Source organism: Pelodiscus sinensis, chromosome 17 (genome assembly GCF_049634645.1).
Source record: "Pelodiscus sinensis isolate JC-2024 chromosome 17, ASM4963464v1, whole genome shotgun sequence".
NCBI lineage: Eukaryota > Metazoa > Chordata > Testudines > Trionychidae > Pelodiscus > Pelodiscus sinensis.
Genome location: NC_134727.1, coordinates 20,576,675 through 20,601,262, shown reverse-complemented (window position 1 = coordinate 20,601,262; position 24,588 = coordinate 20,576,675). Strand labels below are relative to the sequence as shown.

The 24,588-nt window shown below is 44.0% G+C and overlaps 1 protein-coding gene across 2 annotated transcripts in view; it reads left to right on the top strand.

Moving 5' to 3' along the window:
• Positions 1-24,588, top strand: part of STK32A (serine/threonine kinase 32A) — a 104,109-nt gene that overhangs the window by 38,222 nt on the left and 41,299 nt on the right. For both annotated transcript variants that reach the window (XM_075900288.1, XM_075900287.1), the window contains exons 6-7: positions 7,131-7,304; positions 22,829-22,866. In XM_075900288.1, the coding sequence (XP_075756403.1) occupies positions 7,131-7,304; positions 22,829-22,866 (212 nt within the window). The remainder of the gene's footprint in view (positions 1-7,130; positions 7,305-22,828; positions 22,867-24,588) is intronic.

Genomic DNA, 24,588 nt, shown 5'->3' with positions numbered 1-24,588 from the left:
GAAGATCCCTGCAGGATACTGGATAATTACACTTAATTAGAGCTAAAGGTAATTTTCAAATGAGGTAAAACATTCAGCACAAACCAAATCCATACGAATGTTGCCTGGTTACCTGGAGTTTTGAGTTGAAAACCTACCGAGGAGCACAAATCTTTGACTGGGTTGGATCAGAATGGATTCTGAGTCCATTTATGGTTTTCTATTGAAATCCTCTGAGAGAGGTAATTTCAGAGCTAAAGCAGGTGAAATGTAATAATTCTGAACTCGACGCAGAACTCAGCAGTGCAAACTTGAGTAGATTCAAATGAAAGATGATGTCTATGCATAGCCTGCTCCAAAGCAAAACCTCTCAGTTTCTTATTTCTTTCATAATTACGGTCACCTCCAGCTTCCTTGTGACCACACCCCCAAAATGTGACAGCCGAGCTTTGCTTGTGATCCATGAACCAAATTTTTCACTGGATTATTTGGGTTGCTCAGTTTTGGTGATATTTGTTATTCTATCAAATCCGCAAGATGACAGCATGAATAGCCAGTAGAAGGATGCTCCCCACAGTTGATCAATAGAGTTGTCTTTTTAGGGTACTTGTGAAATATTATGTGATAAATGAAGACATCCAGTACAGCTACTTAAACTGGGGTAGTAAATAACATTGGTGTCCCCTCACTATCTGATCCATTGGTGCTGTGCTATTAACCAGCCCTTGGAAATCAACCTCAGAAAATGCGTGTAAATTAGTCATTCCTCTACAACCCCAGACTTGCTTTGTTGTGTCAATTGTGATTTTGAGTGCAGCTGGGTATACCACCTTATAGCTTCATGCTGCGTTATCTTCCTGCTTTTGATAGGGTTCCTTGGGTCTGCACAGGAGGACACAGAGTAGCCCATCATAATTGGCAGAGTGAAGCTAAGAGCACAAGCACTGTCAGTTCAGAGCTCAGGCCAGATTGCTAATGCCAGATCGTGTAGCCAGTAGATACATCAGCAGGGGCGTGACATGCTTTTGTGGGGAAATGGCATCCCTTATCTCCCCTCAGGCTTCCTAGAGATAGGTGTATTTGGGGACAGTACAACCACTCTTCAATTAGCACCATCAAACAAACTGCAGTGATGACTTGTAGGCTGTTTACAGGTATTTATATTATTCCCTAATGCCTCCTGAGCAGAATATGTGCAGAATAATTCCAGGAAAGTTCTCCAGAATGAATTTCTTAAGAGAAAACATTTTATTAGAGGATATAGATTTGCTGGCATCAATTCCTGACTACCGGAAAAGAAGGAGCAAATGTCTATTGCATTCTGCCTGGGGCTGTAGGAAAGGGTTGTGTAGGCAAAGCCTCCCAAACTAAAGGTGAGTTTAGGGTTTTACGTTGAACCTAAAACAGTTGCACAAGCCATAAATGTGAGGCACATCTAGCCCGTCCGTTCAGTCAGACCAGCCCCGTTATCTGAGCTGCCCTCTGCCAAGTCAACTTGCTCCCTCGTCCCCTCACCATGTTGCCTGGCTGAGAAGCAAGGCCACCTCCTACAGCCTGTGGCCTCCTTCCTTGCCCTCAGTGGACACTGGGTAGCCACACTCTTAGCTACATAGTTCAACTTCCTCTCCCCCTCCCAAAGGGAGTAGAAGCATTTGAAATGTCACTGTTCTTACTACTAATGGCTGCTATGCTGCAATAGGGACACATATATAACCTACTCACCTGGGCCGAAAACAGGGTTTGAACCCAAGAGCTACCCTAGCACATGAGCTACAGCAGGGGTGGGCAATAATTTTTTTATGGGGAGGAGGCACTCCAAGAATTTGTAAAGTGTTCAAGGGCTGCCCTCTTTCATGATATTAATGGAGGTGGTGTGGGTCTGGAATAGAGGTTGGGTGCAGAAGGGGACTTGTGGTATGTGACTAAGGTGCAGGAGAGGGTGTGAGATTTGGGGGGAAGTTTGGGTGAAGGATGCGGTTGTGCCTTGGGGCAGGAGATTGGGATGCAGGAGTTTAGGTTGTGACCTAGGGCAGGAAGGGGTTTGTGACCTGGGGTAGAGAATTGGGACACATAGTCTAGGAGGGGGCTATTGGTGCAGGGGAGGGGCAAAGGTTAGGGATTGGGGGCAGGAGTGAATAGCAAAAAAAGGAGATGCAGATACTTGTATTTAATCTACTGGTCATGTTCTTTAAGCTAATGCTGCCAGAGAGATAAAATATAAAAGTGCTGGTACTACTTTGTAATGCACCGGGGACTTTGCCAAGGATTTGGAGAGTGATTCTCCTAATGTGGATACACACACATGAAATATCCAACATCCCAACCGAAAGCATGTGGAAAGACAACTTTTTATGGCTGAAGAGTTAGTGAACAGCCATTGGCTTTCTTTTTTAATGTAAACACCCAAGTTGTCCTATACTGCTGTGCAGACTATAGAACCCTGAATGAAACAGTGTTATCAAGCAACAGCTGAATTACTCATCGCTAACAGACTTCTTTCCTAACCGAAATGTTTAGGCCTCCATGAAGCCAGTCTGAGTCACAATCCCATCTTGCGAGTAGAAAAATAGACATGCTGCAAAACTACCTTAACTGGAACTCTCATTGGGAGTCCCAGCAGTGCCAAGGACTGAAACCTCCTCTCTAGTAGATAATGTAATCAAAACAGCTTTTGGGGAAGAAGGGAGGGAGGATTTGCACTGCTACTGCCTGTTCATACATAGTGTTGCAGCCCAGTACAGGACGGAATCCATCTGAAACTTCTTGCAAGTTCTCGTGGAACTCCTCAAAACACTCCTCGTGGAATGAGGAGTAATGGTAGTTTGAGTTAGGATCTTTAATTCGAACTACCTACTTACTCCGTGCCGCGTGTAGCCGCGGGCACGGAGTTCGGACTAAGGGGGATTTAAAAATGGCGGCGCCTGGGAACATGCAAATGGCGCCTGGGATATTTAAATCCCGGGCTTCATTTGCAACTCTGCTTGCCCTAATTACCCTACCTAGCTTGAACAAATGAGCTAGTGTAGACGTACCCTGAGGGACAAATACATTGGTTTGTGCATTATCATTTGTTTAACTGCTTAGTTGAGATGGTCTTAATACCTTTATGCTTTGGAGCAGGGACTTGACATTTGGCACGATGTGACCTTTGTGTCAGGGATGTGCCTTTTGTTATAAGACTTTGGAAAATCTCAGTTCCTGCGTGCTTGATCAAGACTTGCTAGAATTTGCCCACAAAAATTTGCAAAGAACATTCAGCCCTGAGTGTCAGTGACCATGACGGAGCAGGGCTTTCTCTGCGAATGTTGTTCCTGGCTAACATGAGCCATATTAGGAATGAAGAAGTTGATGTAGGAGCCATATGAAATCAATGCACTATGTGCTTATATTCCTACACATAACTGGTCAGCAGAAGTTCATTAACAAAGGCCGCATAGCAGTTCTGCTGACTTCAGCGTTGATGTTATTCCAGAAACTAAAGAACACACAAATAAAGGCAAGCCAATGTCAAATCCCATGATTAAGAAGTACAGCTGAGGTTAATCTGATGGTGCGTATTTAGAGGCAAATGGGAGGGGACATTTTAAAAACGGGGGATCCATGTTTGCCAAATGGAAAAGCATAAACTGTTAAGAAAAAATGTTCATTTCTGAGTTTCTTTGGAGCTACTGGAGAAAATAAAACTGAACCCCTTCCCCCCCCAAACATTTCTCTATATCTAATCAAACATGCATTTCCATTTGAGATTTCTTTCCTGTCTGTAAAGACAATATGCTCATGACCTGATCGCAGGCAGAACAATTGCTGTTTACTCTCAATGCTTTTAAAAGAGACCGAGCTTTACCCTGAAATACCTGCTTTTTACTATATAAAAATTATCCCTGTAGCTAAATATTTGAAACACTTTTTCATCTGGAAAATGGCTTTTTAGTGCTTTTTATACACAACTTTCCTCTGTACTTTATTAACTGTCCTCACAACAACACTATGAAGTAGGTAGTCATTTAAACAATGGGGGAATCAGGCAGATAATTTAGATGACTTGTTCAAGACTACAGGGAGAGTCAGCATTAGAACAGGAATGGCTTTCATTCCCAAGGTGAGACAGCTCCTTCTGGTGAAATTGGATTGTACCTTTCTGTTTAAGAAAAAAATTGGCATGTTGTTGCCGTTTAGAGTATCACCTCTGATAGCATCTATAACAAGTAGGCTGTCTTTTTGTTGTTGTTCCGAAATGTACACAGCATAGTGATGTGGGACTCTCTGTGTTCTAGTGCCAGTATTTACTCAGGGGCACCTGCATAGTATGAACTGCTGCCGTCTCTCTCTCATTGAGCATAGTTAATTGGATAACCAAACAGATGTGCCCAGATCAATCCAGTCATGAAATTGCCACAGAAATGTAAATAGAAGTTTGTGTAATTCAGCCATAATTACACACACATATTCAGGGATAATAGCAGACCACAAGTTAAAAATGAGTCAACAGTGTAACACACTTACAAAAAAAGCAAACATGATTCTGGGATTCATGAACAGGAGTGTTGTGAGCAAAACACATGAAGTCAGTCTTTTGCTCTACTCTGCACTGATTAGGCCCCAGTAGGAATATTGTGTCCAGTTCTGGGCGCCACATTTCAAGAAAGATGTGGAGAAATTGGAGAAGGTCCAGGAAAGAGCAAAAAAAATGATTAAAGATCTAGAAAACATGACTTGTGAGCAAAGACTGTAAGAACTGGGCTTGTTTAGTTTAGCAAAGAGAAGACTGAGGGGAAATAGCAGTGATATCAGTTTTCAAGTATCTAAAAAGGTGTTAACTAGGAGGAGGGAGAAAAATTGTTCTTGTTGGCCTCTCATAATAGGACAAAAGCAATGGACTTAAATTGCAGCATGGGAGGTTTAGGTTGGACATTAGGAAAAACTTCACTGGAGATATTTAAGAGCAAGTTGGATAGTCATCTATCAGGGATGATCTAGACCAGGGCTACTCAACACGTGGCCGGTGGATCACATGGGGCCCGTGGCCCATTTATTTGTGGCCCACAGTGTGATTTGAGTTTACGTGGGGCTCAACACGTGGCCCGTGGGTGGGATCCTTTGAACATGGCTTCCACTAGGAACACGCTCCACAATGGTGAGGCATCTCCCAGATGTGGTGAGCATTGGAAGAAGCAAGTTCATGGGTACAGGGTGTTAGCATTTCTAGCCCCAGGGAGGAGCTGCCGGGAGTGCTGGGGCATTGTGGGAAGTGCTTTGTATTCATGCCCGTCAGTATGAAAGAAGCTGTTTGCATATATTTGCATGTATATGCAACCACCCTTAAGTTGCGGCCCTTGGCATGTGGCCCCCGTGGCTTCCAAAGTTGTGTAGCCCTGATCTAGACAGTGTATAGTCCTGCCATAAGGGCAGGGGACTGGACTTGATGATTTCTCAAGGTCCCTTCCAGTTCTAGGATTCTATGATTCTATGCAGTGTGCCTCATTGAAATTTAAAAAACACACTTTGAAAAATAATAGTATTGTCAGGATCTCTTCAATTTGTTCAAAATGTTTTTTTTCCCCTTATTCCCTAAAATAACTCTGGAAGTTTGAAAATAAAATCTGCTTCTTTATTGATCTCCCCCTTCCAGCATTTGTGAATTCCCTAGCACTAGTCTGATTTGTGGTTTACGGTTGCTCATATGCATTGGATTGTTGACCCTGAGTATTACTTTCTTATTTAGAGATAATGACAGCTATGAACCATTGCTTTTTTCACAGAGACCTATATAAAGATGTCAGAAGATGTATAAAGAGACAAAGTCTTTATCAGCATTAGTTTATGGTCCCAAATCTGATTAGTATTAACACTATGAGCTTACATATAGTATCAAACACAGACATTGATCTAATTTTAAAAATTAGGGATCCCGTCACATGTGATACTGAATGCCTTCAGTTCAACAGGATTACAAGAGGTGCCCAGCACCAATCTGGATTGGGCCCATAGTCTATGTGTAAACTGCAGATCGACTCCCGAAGCTGGCCCATGTCAGCTGTCTCGGGTTTGAGTGCAGGGCTGTTTATACACTGTTTATACCAGTATACACTTCTGGGCTCAGGCTGCAGCCTGATCTCTGAGACCCTTCCACCGCACAGAGGCTATGTCTAGACTGCAGGCTTCTTTCGGAAGAAGCTTTTCTAGAAGAGATCTTCCGAAAAAACTTCTTGCAAAAGATCATGTCCACATTGCCGAAGTGCATCGAAAAAGTGATCTGCCTTTTCAAAAGATAGCATCTATTCAGTGTGGATGCTATCTCGCATTTAAGCTGTGATTAATTACTACGGATGGAGTGGCCACCAGGGCACCTGTGCTTTTTTCCTCTTGTTTCAAAAGAACTCCATCTTCCCCCGTCCACACACACCTTTTTCCAAAGAGCTCTTTTGGAAAAAGGCTTCTTCCTTGTGGAAAGAGGTTTACCAATGTTGGAAAAATCCCTCTGTTCTTTCGATTTTTTTTTTCCGAAAGAACGCAATCGCAGTGTGGATGTAAATGAAGTTTTTTTTTCAGAAAAACAGCTGTTTTTCTGAAAAAAAACTCTGTAGTGTAGACATACACAGAGTCCTAGAGATCGGGCTCCTGCTTGAACCTGGAAGTCTACACTGCATTGAAATAGTTCTACACTGCATTGAAATAGTTCGATAGCCCGAGCCTTGCGAGCCCGAATCAGTTGGTATGGGCCAGTTGTGAGTCTCTAATTGCAGTGTAGACCTACCATAGGTGTCTGTATAGCAGGGGTGGGGAACCTTAAGCCCGGGGGCTGGATGCAGCCCCCAGCTTGCTTGGATCTGGCCCTCAAGGCTCAGGGCTTCCCCCCCAGCATTAGGGAGCCCATGCTAGTTCTCCAGCCCCCTTCCAACTTCTCACTTGTGTGCCGCCCCCGACGGATTTTTCTGTGGGTCAGCAGTCCCCGACCTAAAAACGATTCCCCAACCCTGCTGTAAACTGTAGTATGGTCCAAACATATGACTGGGAGTGACAAACCCTCACATACAGATGTAGCATTATAATAATATTGGTCATATGGAGCTATAGAGGGCTGTACTTCCAAACACTTTTTCTTGGAACATTACCCCTCCTAAGTCTGTAACGTGGTATTTCTGCTCTCTCAGGTACTCATTTCAAGATGAGGAGGACATGTTCATGGTGGTGGATCTACTTCTTGGCGGGGATCTGCGTTATCATCTACAACAAAATGTCCGATTTCAAGAAGGCACTGTGAAACACTTCATCTGTGAGCTGGCATTGGCGCTGGATTATCTCCAGAGCAGACACATCATCCACAGGTTAGTCATGGGCTTCAAAAATGGGTTGATGCTGACACATTATCTTATGGTTGAGGCAGAATCAATGAAGATCATTTGTTTTAAATTGTATTTATGAGAAAAAGATGTTGGTATGTTACTGTATATCTCTTGAGTCACAGTTGCTAACTTTACTCATCTTTGATACTATCCACTAAGTTGAGCAGGAGAGGCAAGAGCTGATGCTGGGGGAAGCCGGCTTAAAAGCTGCTTCCCCCTGCACTGCCTCTTCCCTCCCTCCCCCTACCCGCGCTACTGTCTCTTTTAGAGGCAGCAGCATGGGAGGAGGGGCAGAGGAGGCTTCTGCAAAGCAGACTCTGTCTAAGGCTGGCCCAGGCTCACAGTAGACAGAGGCTGCTCCATGGCAGCAGCCCCTGTTTGAGGGGAGGTCTGAGGTTACCGCAGACAGGGGCTACTCCTCTGTCCATACGGAGCTCAAACACCCCCCCCCCCCCCCCCCGCAGAGGAGTGCTGCTGCCTTCCCTTCCTGCTGCCTGTATCAGAGGCAGCAGGCGAAGCCGGTCTGCTCAGAGAGCTGTTTTTTAAATCGGCTCCCCTTGCAGACCAGCTCCCACCTGCCACCCCACTGACAGAGGCAGCAGCATGGGATGGCAGGGGGTTCCCTGGGAGTGCTCTGGTTCCCAGCCCCGCCCCCGGAGATTATCAAATAGTCATGTGACCGCTAAAATTTGATACAGTAACATGACTCTTCAATTACGTGCTAACATGCCTAGTTTAAAAGCGTTAGAGGGGTAGCCGAGTTAGTCAGTAAGTGGAAAAACTTAAAAAACAACCAATATTGCTGGTTGTTTTTTAAATTTATCCCTAGTTTAAGTTATCCACTTCATTCCGCACAGGTCAGTGTGGGATTTATAGCTTGTGGAAAACCTCACATCATTCAATAGTAAAACTTGTTGGAGCATTGACAAACTATTAAGCAAGTCTTTTCCTGGCTTTCTTGACTGGGAGGAGGGAACATCAGGATGAGGTAGTGTCAAAGCTAGAGGAAATGTTCTGTTTAAAAGAATGAAGATGGCTCTCCTTTTCTGACAGAGGAGGGTGGGTATAATAACAGTACTAATCTGGCTTGTCCCTTGCTGATGTGGAAGGAGAAGCAGAAGCATAGTGACTGGGTGGAAATTTCACATTTGTGTCTCGCTGAAATCTTTTCTTAAAAAAGTTAAAGGTTTAAAGATTTCTGGAGCAGAGGGTATGCTATTTCTCTCCCTTAGGTAGATACCATAGAACATTTTTTTTCACTGCTCCTGCAAGAAGACATAATTACCAGATTTAGTTTGCTCCAGCTCCTCCATGCCAGACCTAGCCATTGAAGGAAATGCAGTGGAGAGAAGCCACCTCTATTGGGAATCTCTGTTGATGCATTCGAAGTTATGGGCAGCAGGACTAATTCTCTGGAACAAACAGAAGGAAGAGGAATGGAAATAGATGCCCCTTCTCCTGTATGAGAATTAAATGCCTCTCTCAGTTTTGCAAATTTCATTGGCATGGCCAACGAAGCACAATTCGAGTTCCTCAAACAAATGAAAGACCTGCTACTCTCTTACGTATATGTGGTACTTCCATTATCATGAATAGTAGCTCCAGTAGGATATGGGGTAGTAGTATAAGGCAGAAGGAAACTGCCTGTGAGATTCACAAGATAATAGCTGCTCTGCAAAGTATCTCTCACAAACGGGGGGGGGGGAGCTTTTGATAACTAGTGATCTTGAAGGAGACCTTGAATTTCTACAGCTCCTGTTCTGGTTCCTTGCTTTTGTTTGCTTTATTCAGCAATGTTGGATAGTAAGAAATGTTCAAAATTTGGAGGAAACAATTACTTACTTTTAAAAATACAGGCAGTCCCCGGGTTACGTACAAGATAGGGACTGTAGGTTTGTTCTTAAGTTGAATCTGTATGTAAGTCGGAACTGGCATCCAGATTCAGCCGCTGCTGAAACTGATCAGTTTCAACAGTGGCTGAATCTGGACACCAGTTCCGACTTACATACAGATTCAACTTAAGAACCCCAGGCGTCCCCAAGTCAGCTGCTGCTGAAACTGATCAGCAGCTGATTCCAGGAAGCCCGGGGCAGAGCAACTCTGCCTCGGGCTTCCTGTAGTCAGCCGCTGGTCAGTTTCAGCAGCAGCTGACTTGGGGACGCCTGGGGCAGAGCAGCTCGGGTGCTGCTGAGTTGGTCCAGTAGCACGGCCGCTCCTCGGCGCTACTGGACCAACCCAGCAGCACCCCAGCTGCTCTGCCCCAGGCGTCCTGATTCAGCCGCTGCTGAAACTGATCAGCAGCGGCTGAATCAGGACTCCTGGGGCAGAGCAGCTGGGGTGCTGCCGGGTTGGTCCAGTAGCGCCAAGGAGCGGTGCTGCGGTACCAACCGGCAGCGCCCCAGCTGCTCTACCACAGGCCCCGGGCTTTGCTCCACGTCTCCCTGGTCTGCTGGGGGGGGGGCACTAGCTGCGTCACCCCCCCCCCCAGCAGACCAGGGAGACGCGGAGCAAAGCGGCGGATCAGCTGGAAGATCCAGCTGGCGGATCTGCAGATCAGCTGGAAGCGCCGCAGGTCCGGCCCGGGTCCTCCGCCGCTTTGCTCCCCATCTCCCTGGTCTGCTGGCTCCCCCAGCAGACCACGGAGACGGGGAGCAGCTTTTCTCGCCCCGGAGGAGGCGGGCGGCGGGACCAGGCGTCGCGCCGCTCCAGTCCTCCGGGGCGAGAAAATCCCCGTTTGTAATTCGGATCCGCGTAACTCGGGGACTGCCTGTACCCAGAAGAATAACAAAACTAATTACAATCAGCCTTCGGGGCCTAATTGCAGCCATCCCTCAGAAGAATAATTTCATGGAAACTAATTATTACAACTGAACGCTAACAAAAATTCCTATATGTCTTTTAAAATCTGGTGATTTTTAAAAATAATTATTCTTGACTCGATTGCTAATGTGAGATTAAAAGATAGTTTATGCAGTACAGAGAAGTGATAGGTCACCTTCCATCACTACCCCATTATGTTTAGTGCGTTTTAGTTCAAAGAGGCAGTATTGTCAGGTTCCAAACGCAGACATTACTGGTGGGATTTTTTAACTTCTAGAACAATGATACAGTTTAATTAGACAACTAGTAATAAAAATCCAATAAATGTGATGCCCAACGGTGAATCTGATGCCTCTGTTCTCTATAATGCAATGCATTGTTTCAATCAAAATAGGAATTAACCAAAGCTGCATTTGTAAATCATGGTCTTATTCTCTGCTGGTTTAAAGGGATGGAACTCCGTTATATCTGCAGAGAATTTTTCTCTGTTTCTGTTTATAACAACAGCATATTTCTGTTTCCTCTCATCTTGCATGATCTGTATCCTCTCATTCTGATGTACCTACTATACATAAGGCTCAAGTCATTCTGTATTGAAACGCAGCCAGACAAGGGAGAAGCGCACCCACTGTTGTTGTTTTAGTGCATATCAAATAACATGCAGCAATTTAAGTTAGGAACTAAAGGATACACTCTGTCCAATTATTATTGCTTTTCAAGATACCGGAGGTATCCCAAAATAGCAAGCCCACGTCTACACAAGCTGCCCGTTATTTTGAACTATTTTTCAAAATAATAGGTGAGCTATTTCACCATCCTGGTAAACCTTGTTGCATGAGAGTTACGGGTTGGCTCGAAATAGCACATTATTTCGAAATTTGGTGCTGTGTAGATGCGCCAAATTTCAAAATAGGCTATTTGGAAGTAGATTTGAAATAAGATACACAATGTGCATAGCACAAGTTGCATCTCTTATTTTGAGTTTAGGGGGCTGTGTTGACACACCCTAAGGCTACGTCTACACTGGCATGATTTTGCGCAAATACTTTTAATGCAAGAGTTTTTGCGTTAAAGTATTTGCGCAGGAGAGCATCTACACTAGCATGTGCCTTTGCGCAAAAGTACATCTCTTGCGCAAAAGAATCCGTGCCAGTGTAGACACTCTTTTGCGCAAGAAAGCTCTGATGGCCATTTTAGCCATTGGGCTTTCTTGCGCATGAAATTAACGTTGCCTGTCTACACTGGCCTCTTGCGCAAGAACAGTTGCGCAAGAGGGCTTATCCCTGAGCGGGAGGGTCAGAGTATTTGCGCAAGAAGCACTGATTTCCTACATTAGAACATCAGTGTTCTTGCACAAGTACTCGTGGCCAGTGTAGACAAGTGGCAACATTTTGCATAAAAGTGGCCGCTTTTGCGCAAAATCTTGCCAATGTAGACACAGCCCAAGTGTTCCTTCCTGCTGCTACATTATGCATTACAAACATAAAAAGGCCTGACTTGCAACATTTTCATAGAAATAATTCATCCCTCAATTTGGAAGAATCCCAGCCTGTTGAAAAGTTCAGCTCTTCTTACAACCTGAAACTGGCACTAGCATGTTAGAGCTCCTATTTTCTCAGAATTTTTTTTTTTGAGGGGGAGAGGGGGGTTGTTTTAAACACATGCCTGTATTGCTGCTTTATGATGCATCAATCTCTCTGTAAGAGGGAAAAGTTTAGCTGCCCCTTTCAAACTCACTTACCCACGAAAGCCACCTTGTTTGGGAAACAAAACAAAACTGTAGAGTGGTAATGAGGATATTGGGTTAGCGTCTCTACCCTGCATCTGCTCATCAGCCACCAAATAATAGATGAGTATGAATTACACATTGTGAATTAGGATAAGGTTTCTTTGGAGCGGACACAGCGGCAAGATGAGGACAGACTCATGGATGGATTTTAGTGGTGGCAGCCTCCAACTTCTGTTAAATACTAGAAGATTTACCCAGCATTACTTGGATCCTTAACTCAATTTTTGGGTTTTGAAAAATAAAATGAATGGCCTACAGGCTGTCCATGGGGGCGGGAGAGGAGAAAGAATCCAGGATCCGGGGCTGGCCCCAGCCTCCAGCGGCCTTCCCCATGACCTACAGCCTGTCCAGGGGTAGGGACAGAACTCCAGTGTCTGGCCCCGGTCTGCAGCGGACCCCCCCCCCCCCCCACGGCCTGCAAACCTACAGCTTGTACAGATTTGGGGCATGGTTCCTGGCCCTGGCAGTGGTTTTTTTGTGTGGGGGGGGGGCACTTACCCACTCCATTGCGGAGCTCCGTACCCAGCTAGCCAGTCCCCAGTAGTCACTCTGCAGTCTAGCTGTCCCTTGCGCATGCTGCCCCATTAGTGACACATCCCTCCTCTCTGTGCCCCCGCCCCTTCCATGTTATGGAAAACAGTTCTATTTCCAGCACTTCCCATTTTCCTAGCACAACCAAACCCTGATCTTTTGTTAGGCTATGATGACGCTGCATACCGAATTTGATTACCTTAGCTCAAGGACGGGCAATAATTTTTGCAGGGGGGCCATTTAATGAATATTGGTAGGTAGTCACAGGCCGTTCCAGAAGGAATGGGGCCTGAGGCAGAAGGGAAGGGGCGGGGGATTAGCCTCCCCCCCGGAGTTGTCTGGGGCTGGAGTTTTTTAATTAAAAACACAGCAAAGGGCTTCCGGCTCCTGGCTCCACCGCAATTGTGTTGCCGGGTGTTTAAAAGGCTTGTGGCTTCGGCCCCTGCCAAGGTAGTGCTGTGACTGGGAGCTGCAAACCATTTGATTAGGATTTGGCTGCCTGAGCCGCTGCCTAGAAATTTGGTGGCAGGGCATCAGGATATAAATGGAAAGTCTCCATTTGCAGTCCGTGGGGAAAATCAAAAGTGTTAGGTGGGCCGGATCGGGTCCCCGGGCCGCCTCTTGCCCAGCCCTGTCCTAGCGCTCTAACCATTTAGAAGGAGTTCTTGAACAAACAGACAGACGGATGGACTCTCAGAAAGACAGACACACAAATCTCAGATAGATTAGTTTAGATGGATTAATCGGGGGAGATGCACAACTTGCCTATTGCCCATAGAGCCAAAAGATGCTCCACGTGGCCCCATTTCAGGTTGACTCCTGGGAACTAGGGATTACTGGACTATCAGCTCCTCTCCACTATCTCCCTCCCTCACTGCTGGGACTGCCCCCTTTCACGGCTGACCCCATCAGGTTTTCCCATCTGCTGAGGCATGTAGGTGGCATTTTAGTAGATGCCAAGGTCTAAAGCCTCAGGCTGGTGCTTGGTATGAATAGCTGCCCCGGGCATGTGCATAAGGGAGCAGAGGGGAGAAATCCTAACTCTTAGGTTGACGTGGCTATAATTATTGATGTTTTTAATAATTTATGTCTTACAGTAGCACCCGGAGGCCCCAGTCAAGTGCTAGTCACTGAGCACATTACACCAAGAAGATGTCCCAAAGAATTAACAGTAGAAAACAAAAGGTGACAGGTTTATTCAAAAGACAGGAAGGGAACACAAGGCAACAGAGACAGGTCACGATTTGTGTGATAAACAGCTGTCACAGCACACCGGCTGCCCCTTGGCTTACCACTAGTGTGTGGGGTGTGTCTAGGCGTGAGGAGTTTTAAGGTGAGATTTAAAGAAGGACAATACAGTGGCCTTGTAGATTCTTTTCAGAGAGCTCAGGCTTATGCAAGTGGTAGCATGAGAGAAAACAGGAAGCAACTCTCTTCTCCCTTACCGGTTTTCTGCTGTAGGATTAGAGGACAGAGGATCCTTGGCTCAGTCTTGCACTGCTCCCACAAGCTGACGAAGCTGGGCCATGCTGCTCTGCACAAAAGAACTACATTAGTCCAACTTTCACAGGACCTTCCATGGACGTATCTCATGTGGTTAACTTGTATTCACAACTCTGTTGGAATTCAAACCATCTTTTAATGGCAAGGGAAAAACTAAACTAAACCAGTCAGGCCTTGTTTATCATTCTGTCTATATGAAAATCTGCAGTTCATTGGGGGATGGCTAAACGCTGCACACATACATGCACTAACTGGGAGCTGCTTGCCTTTGGTGAGTTGTTTGCTTACTAGCTTTCATCAGACCTTTAGCAGAAAGGATATATTCTGGGGCAGAAAACATTTCTCCCCATTCACATGGTTTTTTTTCCCCCAAATTGACTGCAGAGTTCAGTATATCGTTTTATCTTTCCAATAAACACTCTTTAGAAATACACACTAATCCCTACAATCTGCATTGTAGAAGGAAGAAACACAACATGAAACGGGTCTAAATCTAACGTCATTGAAACTTGCCCTGAATAAAGTCCAGCGAGTATTTGTTTGATTATTGGCTTAGGCGGTTTCCTACAAATTGCAGTGATGTGCCTACATTTGATCTTGGCTTACACTAGGCCAAGTCCTAGCCCATAGTCAGAAAAGTGACTGCAGGAAATACCATCTCAGATGCCATATTTATTTTCTTCAAGTGTCTTCAGAGCAATCATACACTGTTTACAGATCAAAAGATGTGTCATGGTCAGCATCCAAGCATATGTGCTGTAGAACTTTGTGCTAGCCTTAGGGCACACTCTGCCTTTTTTTAATGGAACAACAGTGTTCATTGCAGCCTGTGTTTCCGCATCTGGGCCACCACAGGATGACTCTTCAGGTATATCTGAGGCTCATAACAAATGTGACGTGTGGCTCCTAAGGCTTGGGGCAAGATGGTGACCCTAAATTAGAAGAAAACTCCCATTTGACTTCAATTTCTGTCCACTTTCTGCATCCACAATGGAAAATTACATTATATTCAGAATTCCAGTGGCATGAGCACACCATATCTAGAGAGCTGGGAATGGCCACACAGCCAAGCAACAGTTCAGATGAGCCGTGGCTTCTCAATGCCTTAGAATAAATGCACTGAGCCCTGAAAAAAACGGCTTCTCTGCTCCAACAACATTCACAGGAGGCAGAATCCTCTCTTAAAGAGTATGACATGCAGTCTGAGGTGCAGCTGGACTTGTTTGAGGTACTTGTAATACGATGAAACATCCTTGGCCAATTGCAACATTTTGCAGGTTGTATAATTTTCACTGTATCCCAAGGTGATGACATTAAATTGATAGACGGAGCGGAGAGTACTGCAACTGTAATTGGGAATCTCAGGAGACATGAAGATAATTATTTACTTTGTATGAGTAACACTGTGCCAGGGCAGCAAAGACAAAGACTGATGGCTTCAAATGTTGATGCATGTATTTTTAAGGAAAGTGGAAAGTGTTAATTAATGTGTAGACATTAGAGATTGATTCTGATTTCACTGACACTGGTGGGACCTCAGATTATATACCAGAGTGAGTGAGATTAGAACTGAATTCAATGGGAATAAATTGTTTAACCTGACTAAACTTGGTAAAAAAAAGAAGTTATTTTAATTAAATATTTAAAAAATGTTGAAGGCGTTTTCATTTAATAGATTCAGATAAGAGCCCAGTTTTTTTTGTGATTTTTTTTTAAGAAAAAAAATCTATTTTAAAAATAATTATTGACAACATGATAGACATGTTTTCATTTACCAATAATCCACAGTTTTGAAAATCTGGGCCTTTGTGGTCTAAGCTGTGGTCTTGGGCGTTTTTGCTTTGTTTTAAAAAAAGAAAAAGCCTATTTGACCTTGACAGTGGCAGTTCAGTGGTGACGAAGAGATTGTTATATATCTCTTACCCTCCCACAGGGTAAGATGTAGTCAGTTGTTGTTTGTGAATCATTGTGAGTTGTTTATATGAAAGATGCTGTCCCAGTGCCAATGATTAGTATTGTGATTATACCCGTTTTTTTCTCACACAGATGACTTTGTGAACCATACTTTTTTTTTTTTACTAGATTACATTTAAAAATTCTAAATCCTAGTCCTATAAATTGTTCTAATTGAAACTGTGGGCCTGATTGAAAGCACTTGGCAGTTAAAGGGTTGTATGGTGGTTGAATGGTGCTCTTTGTGATTTCCATATGCTGTATTAAATGTCAAGGTGCATGGCTTAGTCCCAGAGCAGGTGAGGGATATGGTGTAATTAGCCTATTAAACCCAGATAATGTCTTGTAAAGTCAATCAGCTGTATACAGCAGGAATATCAGTTGTGAGTTTTCTCTTGCAGTAGGGAGTATTTCCTTTCCACATAGGTAATGGAAATAGTTTTTCTACTGACAAGACAAAAACTCTTTGGATGGAATGTTTTTTTTTTCCCTTACACTTATTCACTTTATACAGAGTTTTGTGCATTTCTTTTTCTTTATCTCCTGGTATTTCTCTTGTTGTTAGCTCAAATTCTGTGTAATTTCCTAAGGTAAGATGTATTCAGTAGTATGGCTAGACTGCTATCTGACATAAAGGTAGAGAGATTTACCCTCTTGTGGTATGTGTGTGTAAGAAACAGATAATAAAAAGGGGATGGAAAACATGGTAGAATAGCACCCCCATGAGCAGTCTGTGCTATTTCTCCTCTTCCAAAAAAATGTTTAATAAAAGCCCAAACAGATAAAGACATCCAAGTACATATATTATAACTTGCATTGAAAACATCAGTTAAAAACTAAAAATAGATGGTAAAATACTTATGAGTATAATGCAGTTGTCTTCTCAAAATACAAAACTCTATCTTAAAATTAATTACCAAATAAATATTCAGTTTAATCAGGCTACAAATATACAACACAGCTCGGCCCAGATCAGCAGGGAATAAACATTTACAATGTGGATATTTAGTAATTTGTGTGAAATGTTTTAAAGGATGGGTTTTCACATGACAAAAAACACCACCACAGTTGGTCCCATTATTCAGTCTGCATAGAGCAGAATGGCTATGGAATGAACGGACCATAGAGAGTGAGTGTTCCATCTCACCCTAGTAGTCTGTCTCTGATGGACAAGGTTAAGGCAGTTTAGCAGGTAGTTGTCAAACTTGTCTCACTTCTGTGATCACTCTGTCCTTGGTTTATGGACAGATGGAGAGCTTCAATCAACAGGCCTTTCTCAAGATATTCCAAAGATTCAGGGGTGTTTACTCCACTGTCCTGGCTCAAGCTTAAGTAATTGCCTTCTGCAATCCTAAATTCCCCAATAGTTCCAGCTGGATAGAGTATTCCTCATTTCCTGTGCTGCACTGTTGCTGAGAATTGTTAAAAAGCTCCTCAGTTAGACCCATGAGTTGATTGCATTTCATTGATGGATAAAGCAATTCTTGTGTATTGTTTGCATATAAGGTTGCTGTTTTGCAAAAGTACTTTTTGACAAAAGGCACTATATTGGTATAGGTTCAGGTTATTTTATTGTTGTTTCACCCTTCAGCAACCAGAATTGTGTTGGTTTCATAAAAATGAATTAAAACCATCACTTGAATAAATTTGCATTGATCTTCAAGAGCCATAAAGTATCTTGTAAAATCTGTTTACATCCTTCTGGGTGGCAGGTAAAAATCATTAGTACCTGACCCCTACCATTTTTTGCATTGCAATGTGTGAAATGTTTTGAAAGGTCGGGTTTTCACATCACAAAAAACACCACCATAGTTAGTCCTGTTATTCAGTCTGCATAGAGCAGAATGGCTATGGAATGAACTTGGCTATGGAATGAATTTTTATAGATGGCATATTAGAGTAATCCACATGGTTACTAGCAAATATTTCCCTGCTTCTGGGAAATTCTTACTCCATCTGGCTGGAAGTTCCCTTTTGGCTATTCCTCTTGATAAACATAGTTATGAATAGTCAACCTCCTGGGCAATTGAAAAAGCCATTACACAGTTGGAAAATTCAGGCTTTGAAATAATTACAAAAATTCTTATGATTAAATAAGTAATTAACCCAATTTTAGGAAGATAAACACAGTGCATCTTGAAACTTTGTAAATTACATGGACCACTGTGTCCTCCTTATTGTTCCCTTGATATCAGGTGCTGCTTCTGTTCTCTTTCTTCTCTGAAAGTTTGTCTGCTGTGAAATGTTGTTGATAATATTCCAGGCTTAGTGATCAGCTCTATTCTCCTCCTTAGGGGATGAAATTTGCCCCTGTGCAGAGGGACAGTGTAAATCCTATGTCAGATTTAAGCCTTGTTTTGGGGGTTTAAATGTCATTTAAATCATGAATATACTCTTTTCTTAGCCTCTAAATGTGTGATTTTTTACCCATGGAGAGGAAGTGCACAACTAATTCAAGTGGTACACATCTTTCTCTTGTTATCTATCTGTCCCTTCTTTAGGCCTAAAACACTGTATTCCGATTCAAATTCACTGAAAGTCTGGACTGTTGTTATCTAGAGTTTTTATTTTGGCCATTCTTTGTGTCTCTCAATAAAATCTTTACCACCATAGTTTTAGGGTATGTATTCCTTATGCTTGAAATATAATTCATATTAAGCCAAAATGGACTTGTATAACTAATCACTCATTGTGAAATATAATGAATGAAAGCAGAAACTATTCCAGTGCATTTTAAACCAGTTTTCCCCCTGTGTCTCAATTTTTAAAATGTCTAGCAATGTGTGATCACATTTTTCATTTCATCATTTGAAAGCTTTGAACAAATATGTCTTCCTGAATAATTACACTGTCATACTGTAATGTATGCAGCTGTATATCCCAATTCTGCTTCATTAGTGTCTCCTGTTTGGGTTTGCGAATCCAAAGGTGGTCTGCTTCAAACACTCCAAAGTAAACAGAGCTTTTTTTGTTCCAAAATATTACTCAACTATGCGAACAGGGAACACTTCTTAGTACAATACTGTGATGCACTGGGGAATAGGTCTGTGTCTAATTATGGATTTTATTTGGTTTCAGGAATGCTATTTGTAGTTGTTAATAATTGTGAATTAGACCATCCATTTTGTAGCAAGAATTATGCCTGGAAAGCATGGATAATTGAGTGGAAAATTTGTGAATGGCACTAAGGTCAGAGAAGTTGCAAGAACTTTGGAGGACAGGATTAGAATTTGACACATTGGAGAATCAGTCTGAAATCAGTAAGATGAAATTTATTACAGTCAAGAGCAAAACAGGAAGGAAAAATCTAATGCACAATTACAAATGGAGGATAAATAGTACTGCTGAAAGAGATCTGGAGGTGACAGAGGATCACAAATTGAAAATGAGTCAATGATAAGGTACATAAGTCAATGATAAGATTAATATTCTGGGGTGTATTCACAGGAATGTCATATGTAAGATATGGGAGGTAATTGGACCCCTGTTTTGTACTGTCAGGGTTATATAGGGACTACTCGGTCCAGTTCTGAGTGCCACCAGTTAGGAAAAATGTGAAAAAATTGGAGTGTCCAAAGGAGAGCAGCAAAAATGGTAGAAGGTTGAGAACCTGACCTAAGAGAGAAAAGGTAAAATAACTGGGCATGTTTAGTCCTGAAAAATAAAGACTATGGGGAAGCCCTTGTGAGTCTTCAGATATGTAGATATGTTAAGGGCTGTAATAAAGAGAATATGACACATATTACAGCTATTTCTCCGTGTCCACTGAAAATAGGAAAAGAAGTAACTTTCTGTCAGGCTAGTTAAGCTCTGAATAGGCTTTTGAGGGAAGTTGTGGACTCTCCATCACTGGAAGTTTTTAAAAACAGGTGGACAAACACCTGTCAAGGATAATATAGTGTTCTTGGTCCTGCCTCTATGCAGGAGTTTAGACTTGATGACTTCCTGGGGTCCCGTCCATTCCTACATTTCTGTGATTGGGTAACAGAGACATCATGGACAATTAGCATTGAATGGCTCTGCCCTAGGGAAACTATAAATTTGCTATCGGCAGGACCATTGAGTCTCTTCACAGAAGATTGTCTCGGGAGAAAGAGAGGATGGAATCCTCCCAACCAGATCTAGGCGAATGGCTGGGAGAGGGTATGTTTTGAAAAGGGTGCTTCTCTAAACACCAGGGGCCTTTTCGTCTCCAAGACTAGAAGACCCAGAAGGAGGAGTAGAGGCAGAAGGAAATAAACCTGGGGGCTTACAAAATGGGGTGAGATCAGACTATTTGTTGGTTTCCAGGGGTTTGTAACCGGTGAGTGTGTGTGAGAGTAAAAACCAGAGTTTCTCCAGTTGCTGGACTTTGGCAATTATATTTGAAGCAAGGAGGAAGCTCTAGAGGGCTGAGGCACTGGTTCCCAGACTTTAGGTCAGGGGTTGGCAAAAGGGCCCCTGCTTGCCTTATCTGTCCCACCAAACAGATTGATGCAGCCCATTGAAGCCCTGCCGCTCCCCTGCCACCAGGCCAATTAGGGGAGTTTCCTCCACCCTGCCAGGAGTGTGAGGTGCTTAGAAGTACCATGTGCTCCTGGCAGGGTGAAAGGAGACTTTGCATGCTCCCCTGCCCCCAAGCCCTTATTGGCCTGGAGGCAGGGGAAGTGCGTGAAGTTTCTTCCGCCCTGCAAGGAGAAACGCCACATGCTCCTGGCAGGGCAGGAGGAGACTTTGCACGCTCCCCCGCCCCCAAGCCCTGATTGGCCTGGGGGCAGAAAGGGGAATGCATGAAGTCTCTTTGCACTACCAGGGGCATGGGCACTTAGGGGGAACCTCTGGGGGGTGCAATGATGTTCCACCACCCCCAGACTAACCATGTTCTGTGGGTGGGTAAGCAGGGAAGTATCCTGGCCCCAGCCCCTTCCTCTTGGGGCTCTGCCCCTTCCGGTGCAGCCCAGGCTCACTTCACAAATTTCTGAAGCAGCCCCTGACAAAAGATTATTGCCCACCCCCTGCTTTAGGTGGTTGAATTATAAAGTGCCACTGCCCAAGAATGTGGCAGGCGTGGGTTTAACCAGGCATGCCTGGGGCAGCCCTCACTGGAAATGCAAAGGTTAGGGCAGGCTGCCAAAGGGAGAACAGATGTTCCCAGCACTGGGAGGGAGGGGGTACGGAAGGTAGACTCTCCAATCAGTCACAAATTGTGCTTCTGATCTCCCACACTGGTTACCAAGAAGCCAAAAAGAAAATCACACTGTTCCCTTTATTGCCTTCCAGTTCTCTGACCCCAGCCAGCACCCAAGTCCAGTAAAGTGAGAAGTTCTATTGAAAAACTCTGCTCACATATATGTGTTCTTCTGATCCCAAAGAGTCAGCCAGGTTACCAGGTCAGGATAGGTTTGGATCTTACCCTAAATGCCACATTGCCAGTCCATCCTTTAATGTGTAAAACTAAAGATTTAGTATAAAGAGAAAAGAATGAACAAGAAGAGAGATGTTAAATGGCAAAACAGTCACATACATATAAAGACTTCAAAATCTATCAGTGAACTAGCAGTACTGGTGGGTTTGTTGGCTTGAAAGTCCCTGGAACGCATCCATAGCCATTCAGTCCTTTTTTTCAGGTTTGTTTGTAGAAAGATTACTCTAGAGCTCAGGAGCAGGAATGAAGACAAGATGGAGAAGATGCAGGCAGGGGTGCCAACACTCTCCACGGGCCTCTAGGCAAGCAGGATAAGGGGGGGACAGCTTCATCCTCCTAGAAGGGGAGGATGGAAGGGGGCTGGGTCAGGTGCAGCCAGAGCCCTCTGGACCATGGTGCCCTTTACCACCACCCAGAGTGCACAGCCTGGTGCTCCAGCAGTGATTTAAGGGTCTTTGGCTCCAGCTACTGCTGAAATGGCAGTGGCAGTGGGTGAGAGCCCCAGGCCCCTTTGCGTTGCCCCCGTCGGCAGGCCTAGATGCTGTTTCCCTTTATATTCCTTTTGCCTTGTGGCTTCTACTTCCTTTGTCCCAAACATAAGCTGCTCAGCACACGGCTTGGAAGGCTTAGAGTTCCATCCGTAGACATGCCCCTACGTGCCTTACTGAGACATATCCGTTGCCTATTCTTAATGGGTTAGTAGAATAGTTGATTTTCCTTGATGTGCCATCAAACAGGCTAGGCAGTGCATTATCAAACTGTGGGTGTTACCCAGAAGCATGTTGTAATACGGACATACTGTATATACATACCCAGAATCCAAAAACGGGGGGGGGGGTACAAATATATGAGATTATCCCATTTGGCAGATTGTAACAATTTTGCAGATACCTTACATGGCATAACCCATTGTCATTCTGTAGTATTGATACTCACACTGTTCTAAAGCGTCCCCCAAATTCCATACAGTGTCACAATGGGGTCTGCATCTGAGATCCAGAACTAGGAATAGTGAGCACTCACTGCCCAGACCCAGAGAGCTTAACAGCCTGTGAGATTCAGCAGTTGGATCCCCTGACACCAGACTGGTGTCTGTTTTGAGAACAGGGCTGGACCGGGATCTAACAAATATTACGTAAGATCAAACAAGAGTTAATAGTAAAAGGAACCACTTACATTGAGGTCTATCAAGAACCACACACTGCAAAAAAGCAGCCACATGATCATATCCTAAGAACCCTAGTCCTGCCTTCTCTTCTTTATTATCATTTATCTAATTATATCTACGTTAAGGATCACTGATTCAGAGGAAGAAGTACCATATATTCCCACCTCAGGAAGTCTGGGCTATACCAGATCTCGTACTCCTGTCTGTAAAGTGCCACCACACCCGGGTGCTGTATAAATTATTATATCTTGCACAAATCTTTCTCCGGGGGCTTCTACAGTCACATTTTGTTGCCAGTCTATGCTGACATCCCTTTTCCTCTTCTCTGCCACCTCTAGGGACATGAAGCCTGACAACATCTTACTGGATGAGCATGGTAAGTGCCCTTGTTTCGCGGTAACTGCTGGTCTGGGTTCCAGCCCCACAGTGGAGGGAGGGGGGGAGAAATGGGATGGGGTAGGGACTGTTGAGGAATGGGGCTTCAGCCTCAGGGACTGCCCAGGAACAGGGCTTCAACCCCACGGCTGGAGCCACCTGGGCAAGGGGCTGAGCTCCATGGCTGGGGCCACCCTTCATCTCCGAGTCAAGGGAATGGGTCTGTACCCAGCGGTGGGGGCGGAGCACCAGAGAAAGGGGTTTCAGCCCTTGGGGGGGGGGATGCCAGCATTCGGGGCTTCAGCTCCATGTTCTGGAAAGGTTGGTAGACTTCCCCCCCTTCTTTAGGGTGCCATGGGAGGGAAGACTGAGAAGGGTGCATGGTTTCTTCTATGTTTCTCCCTTGGCACCCTGCCTGACTCCAGACAGTATGTGCTGGTATCTGCTTTATTGCCAGCCACAAATGGGAGGCTGCTGCAGTTGTGCTGACTGGGGAACTTAGGGACCAGCAGAGGGCATGCAAATATGAGACATTTAGCCCCTTTAAAAAAAAAAAAAAAGTCATGACGCCTGGAAGACAGATTAAATACTGGGTGGTCCCAGTAAAAACGGGACGGATGGTCACTCTATGTGGCTCTCTTCTGCATTAATGTCCCATAACGTACCTAGTATTCTTAAATACATCCAGTTACTGTAATTCAGTGACATTTCAATAAGTCATTATTATAGGTGACCCTGAATGGTCTAGAGTTTATTGCCGTTTCTCATTAGCAAATCCTGTTTTCAGCTGCTTATAACTTTGTCACATTTCACCCATTTGGTCTGAAATTTCCCACCATGGATTATGTAATAATAAACCGTATTATAATGCAGATATATAAAGCGGGGAAAAGAGGTTGCACAAACAACCTTAATTCTGTCATTTCATGACACTTGAGTGCTTGACTTTGCAACCTTAATGTTCTTTTAATGTAGTTTTTTGTTTAAAATGTGGATATAGATTTTAATCTTTACTTAATCCTTTCTCAGGCAAAACTCCAGATGAACACTTATGTCTCCTATATTAGTCTCTACTTTCCCCCTCTTCCCTCCCCCCCAGTAAAATTCCCATTGAATTGCTTTCAAAAAGTTGAATATCTGCTGAAAATCTTTGTAACTGACTCATTTGTGAGAAATCTTTATTAGCGTTTGCAATGAGCTACCTGTATGTCAACGTGCTGTTGTACAGAGCATGGATCATATGGAAGTCATAATCACTTTGCAGGTTTGATAAGTTTTGGTGCAGAAGCTGCAAATCATAGAGAACTGCCATTGTTTTAGCTTGTAACTAGCTTTGTTTGGCATCATCACACTGTGTCCAGAGTGTATCCGTTTTACATATGACCTCTAATTTTGAGTGCTGGGTAATTATTTATTTAAGCGCTGTCAGGACAAATTTTCTTGCCTTACTTTACAAAAGCACATTTCTGCCTGACTCACTCAGGGATTTCCTTCTGCCTCCTGAGACAGGTGTGCATAAATACATGGACCAGATTCTTTCTCTCTCTCTCTCTGAACCCTTCCAGTCCAGCCCATTTGCATTGCCTAGGTGGCACAAGTAGGTCTATTGGCAATATCTAAGAAGGCTTCTAGTGGTGGGGAGCTGCCAGCTAGCATTGTGGTTCCTGCGTTACCCTCTCCTTGTCTTGGAGAGGGGAAGCCGACCTAGGCAAGGCAATACTGT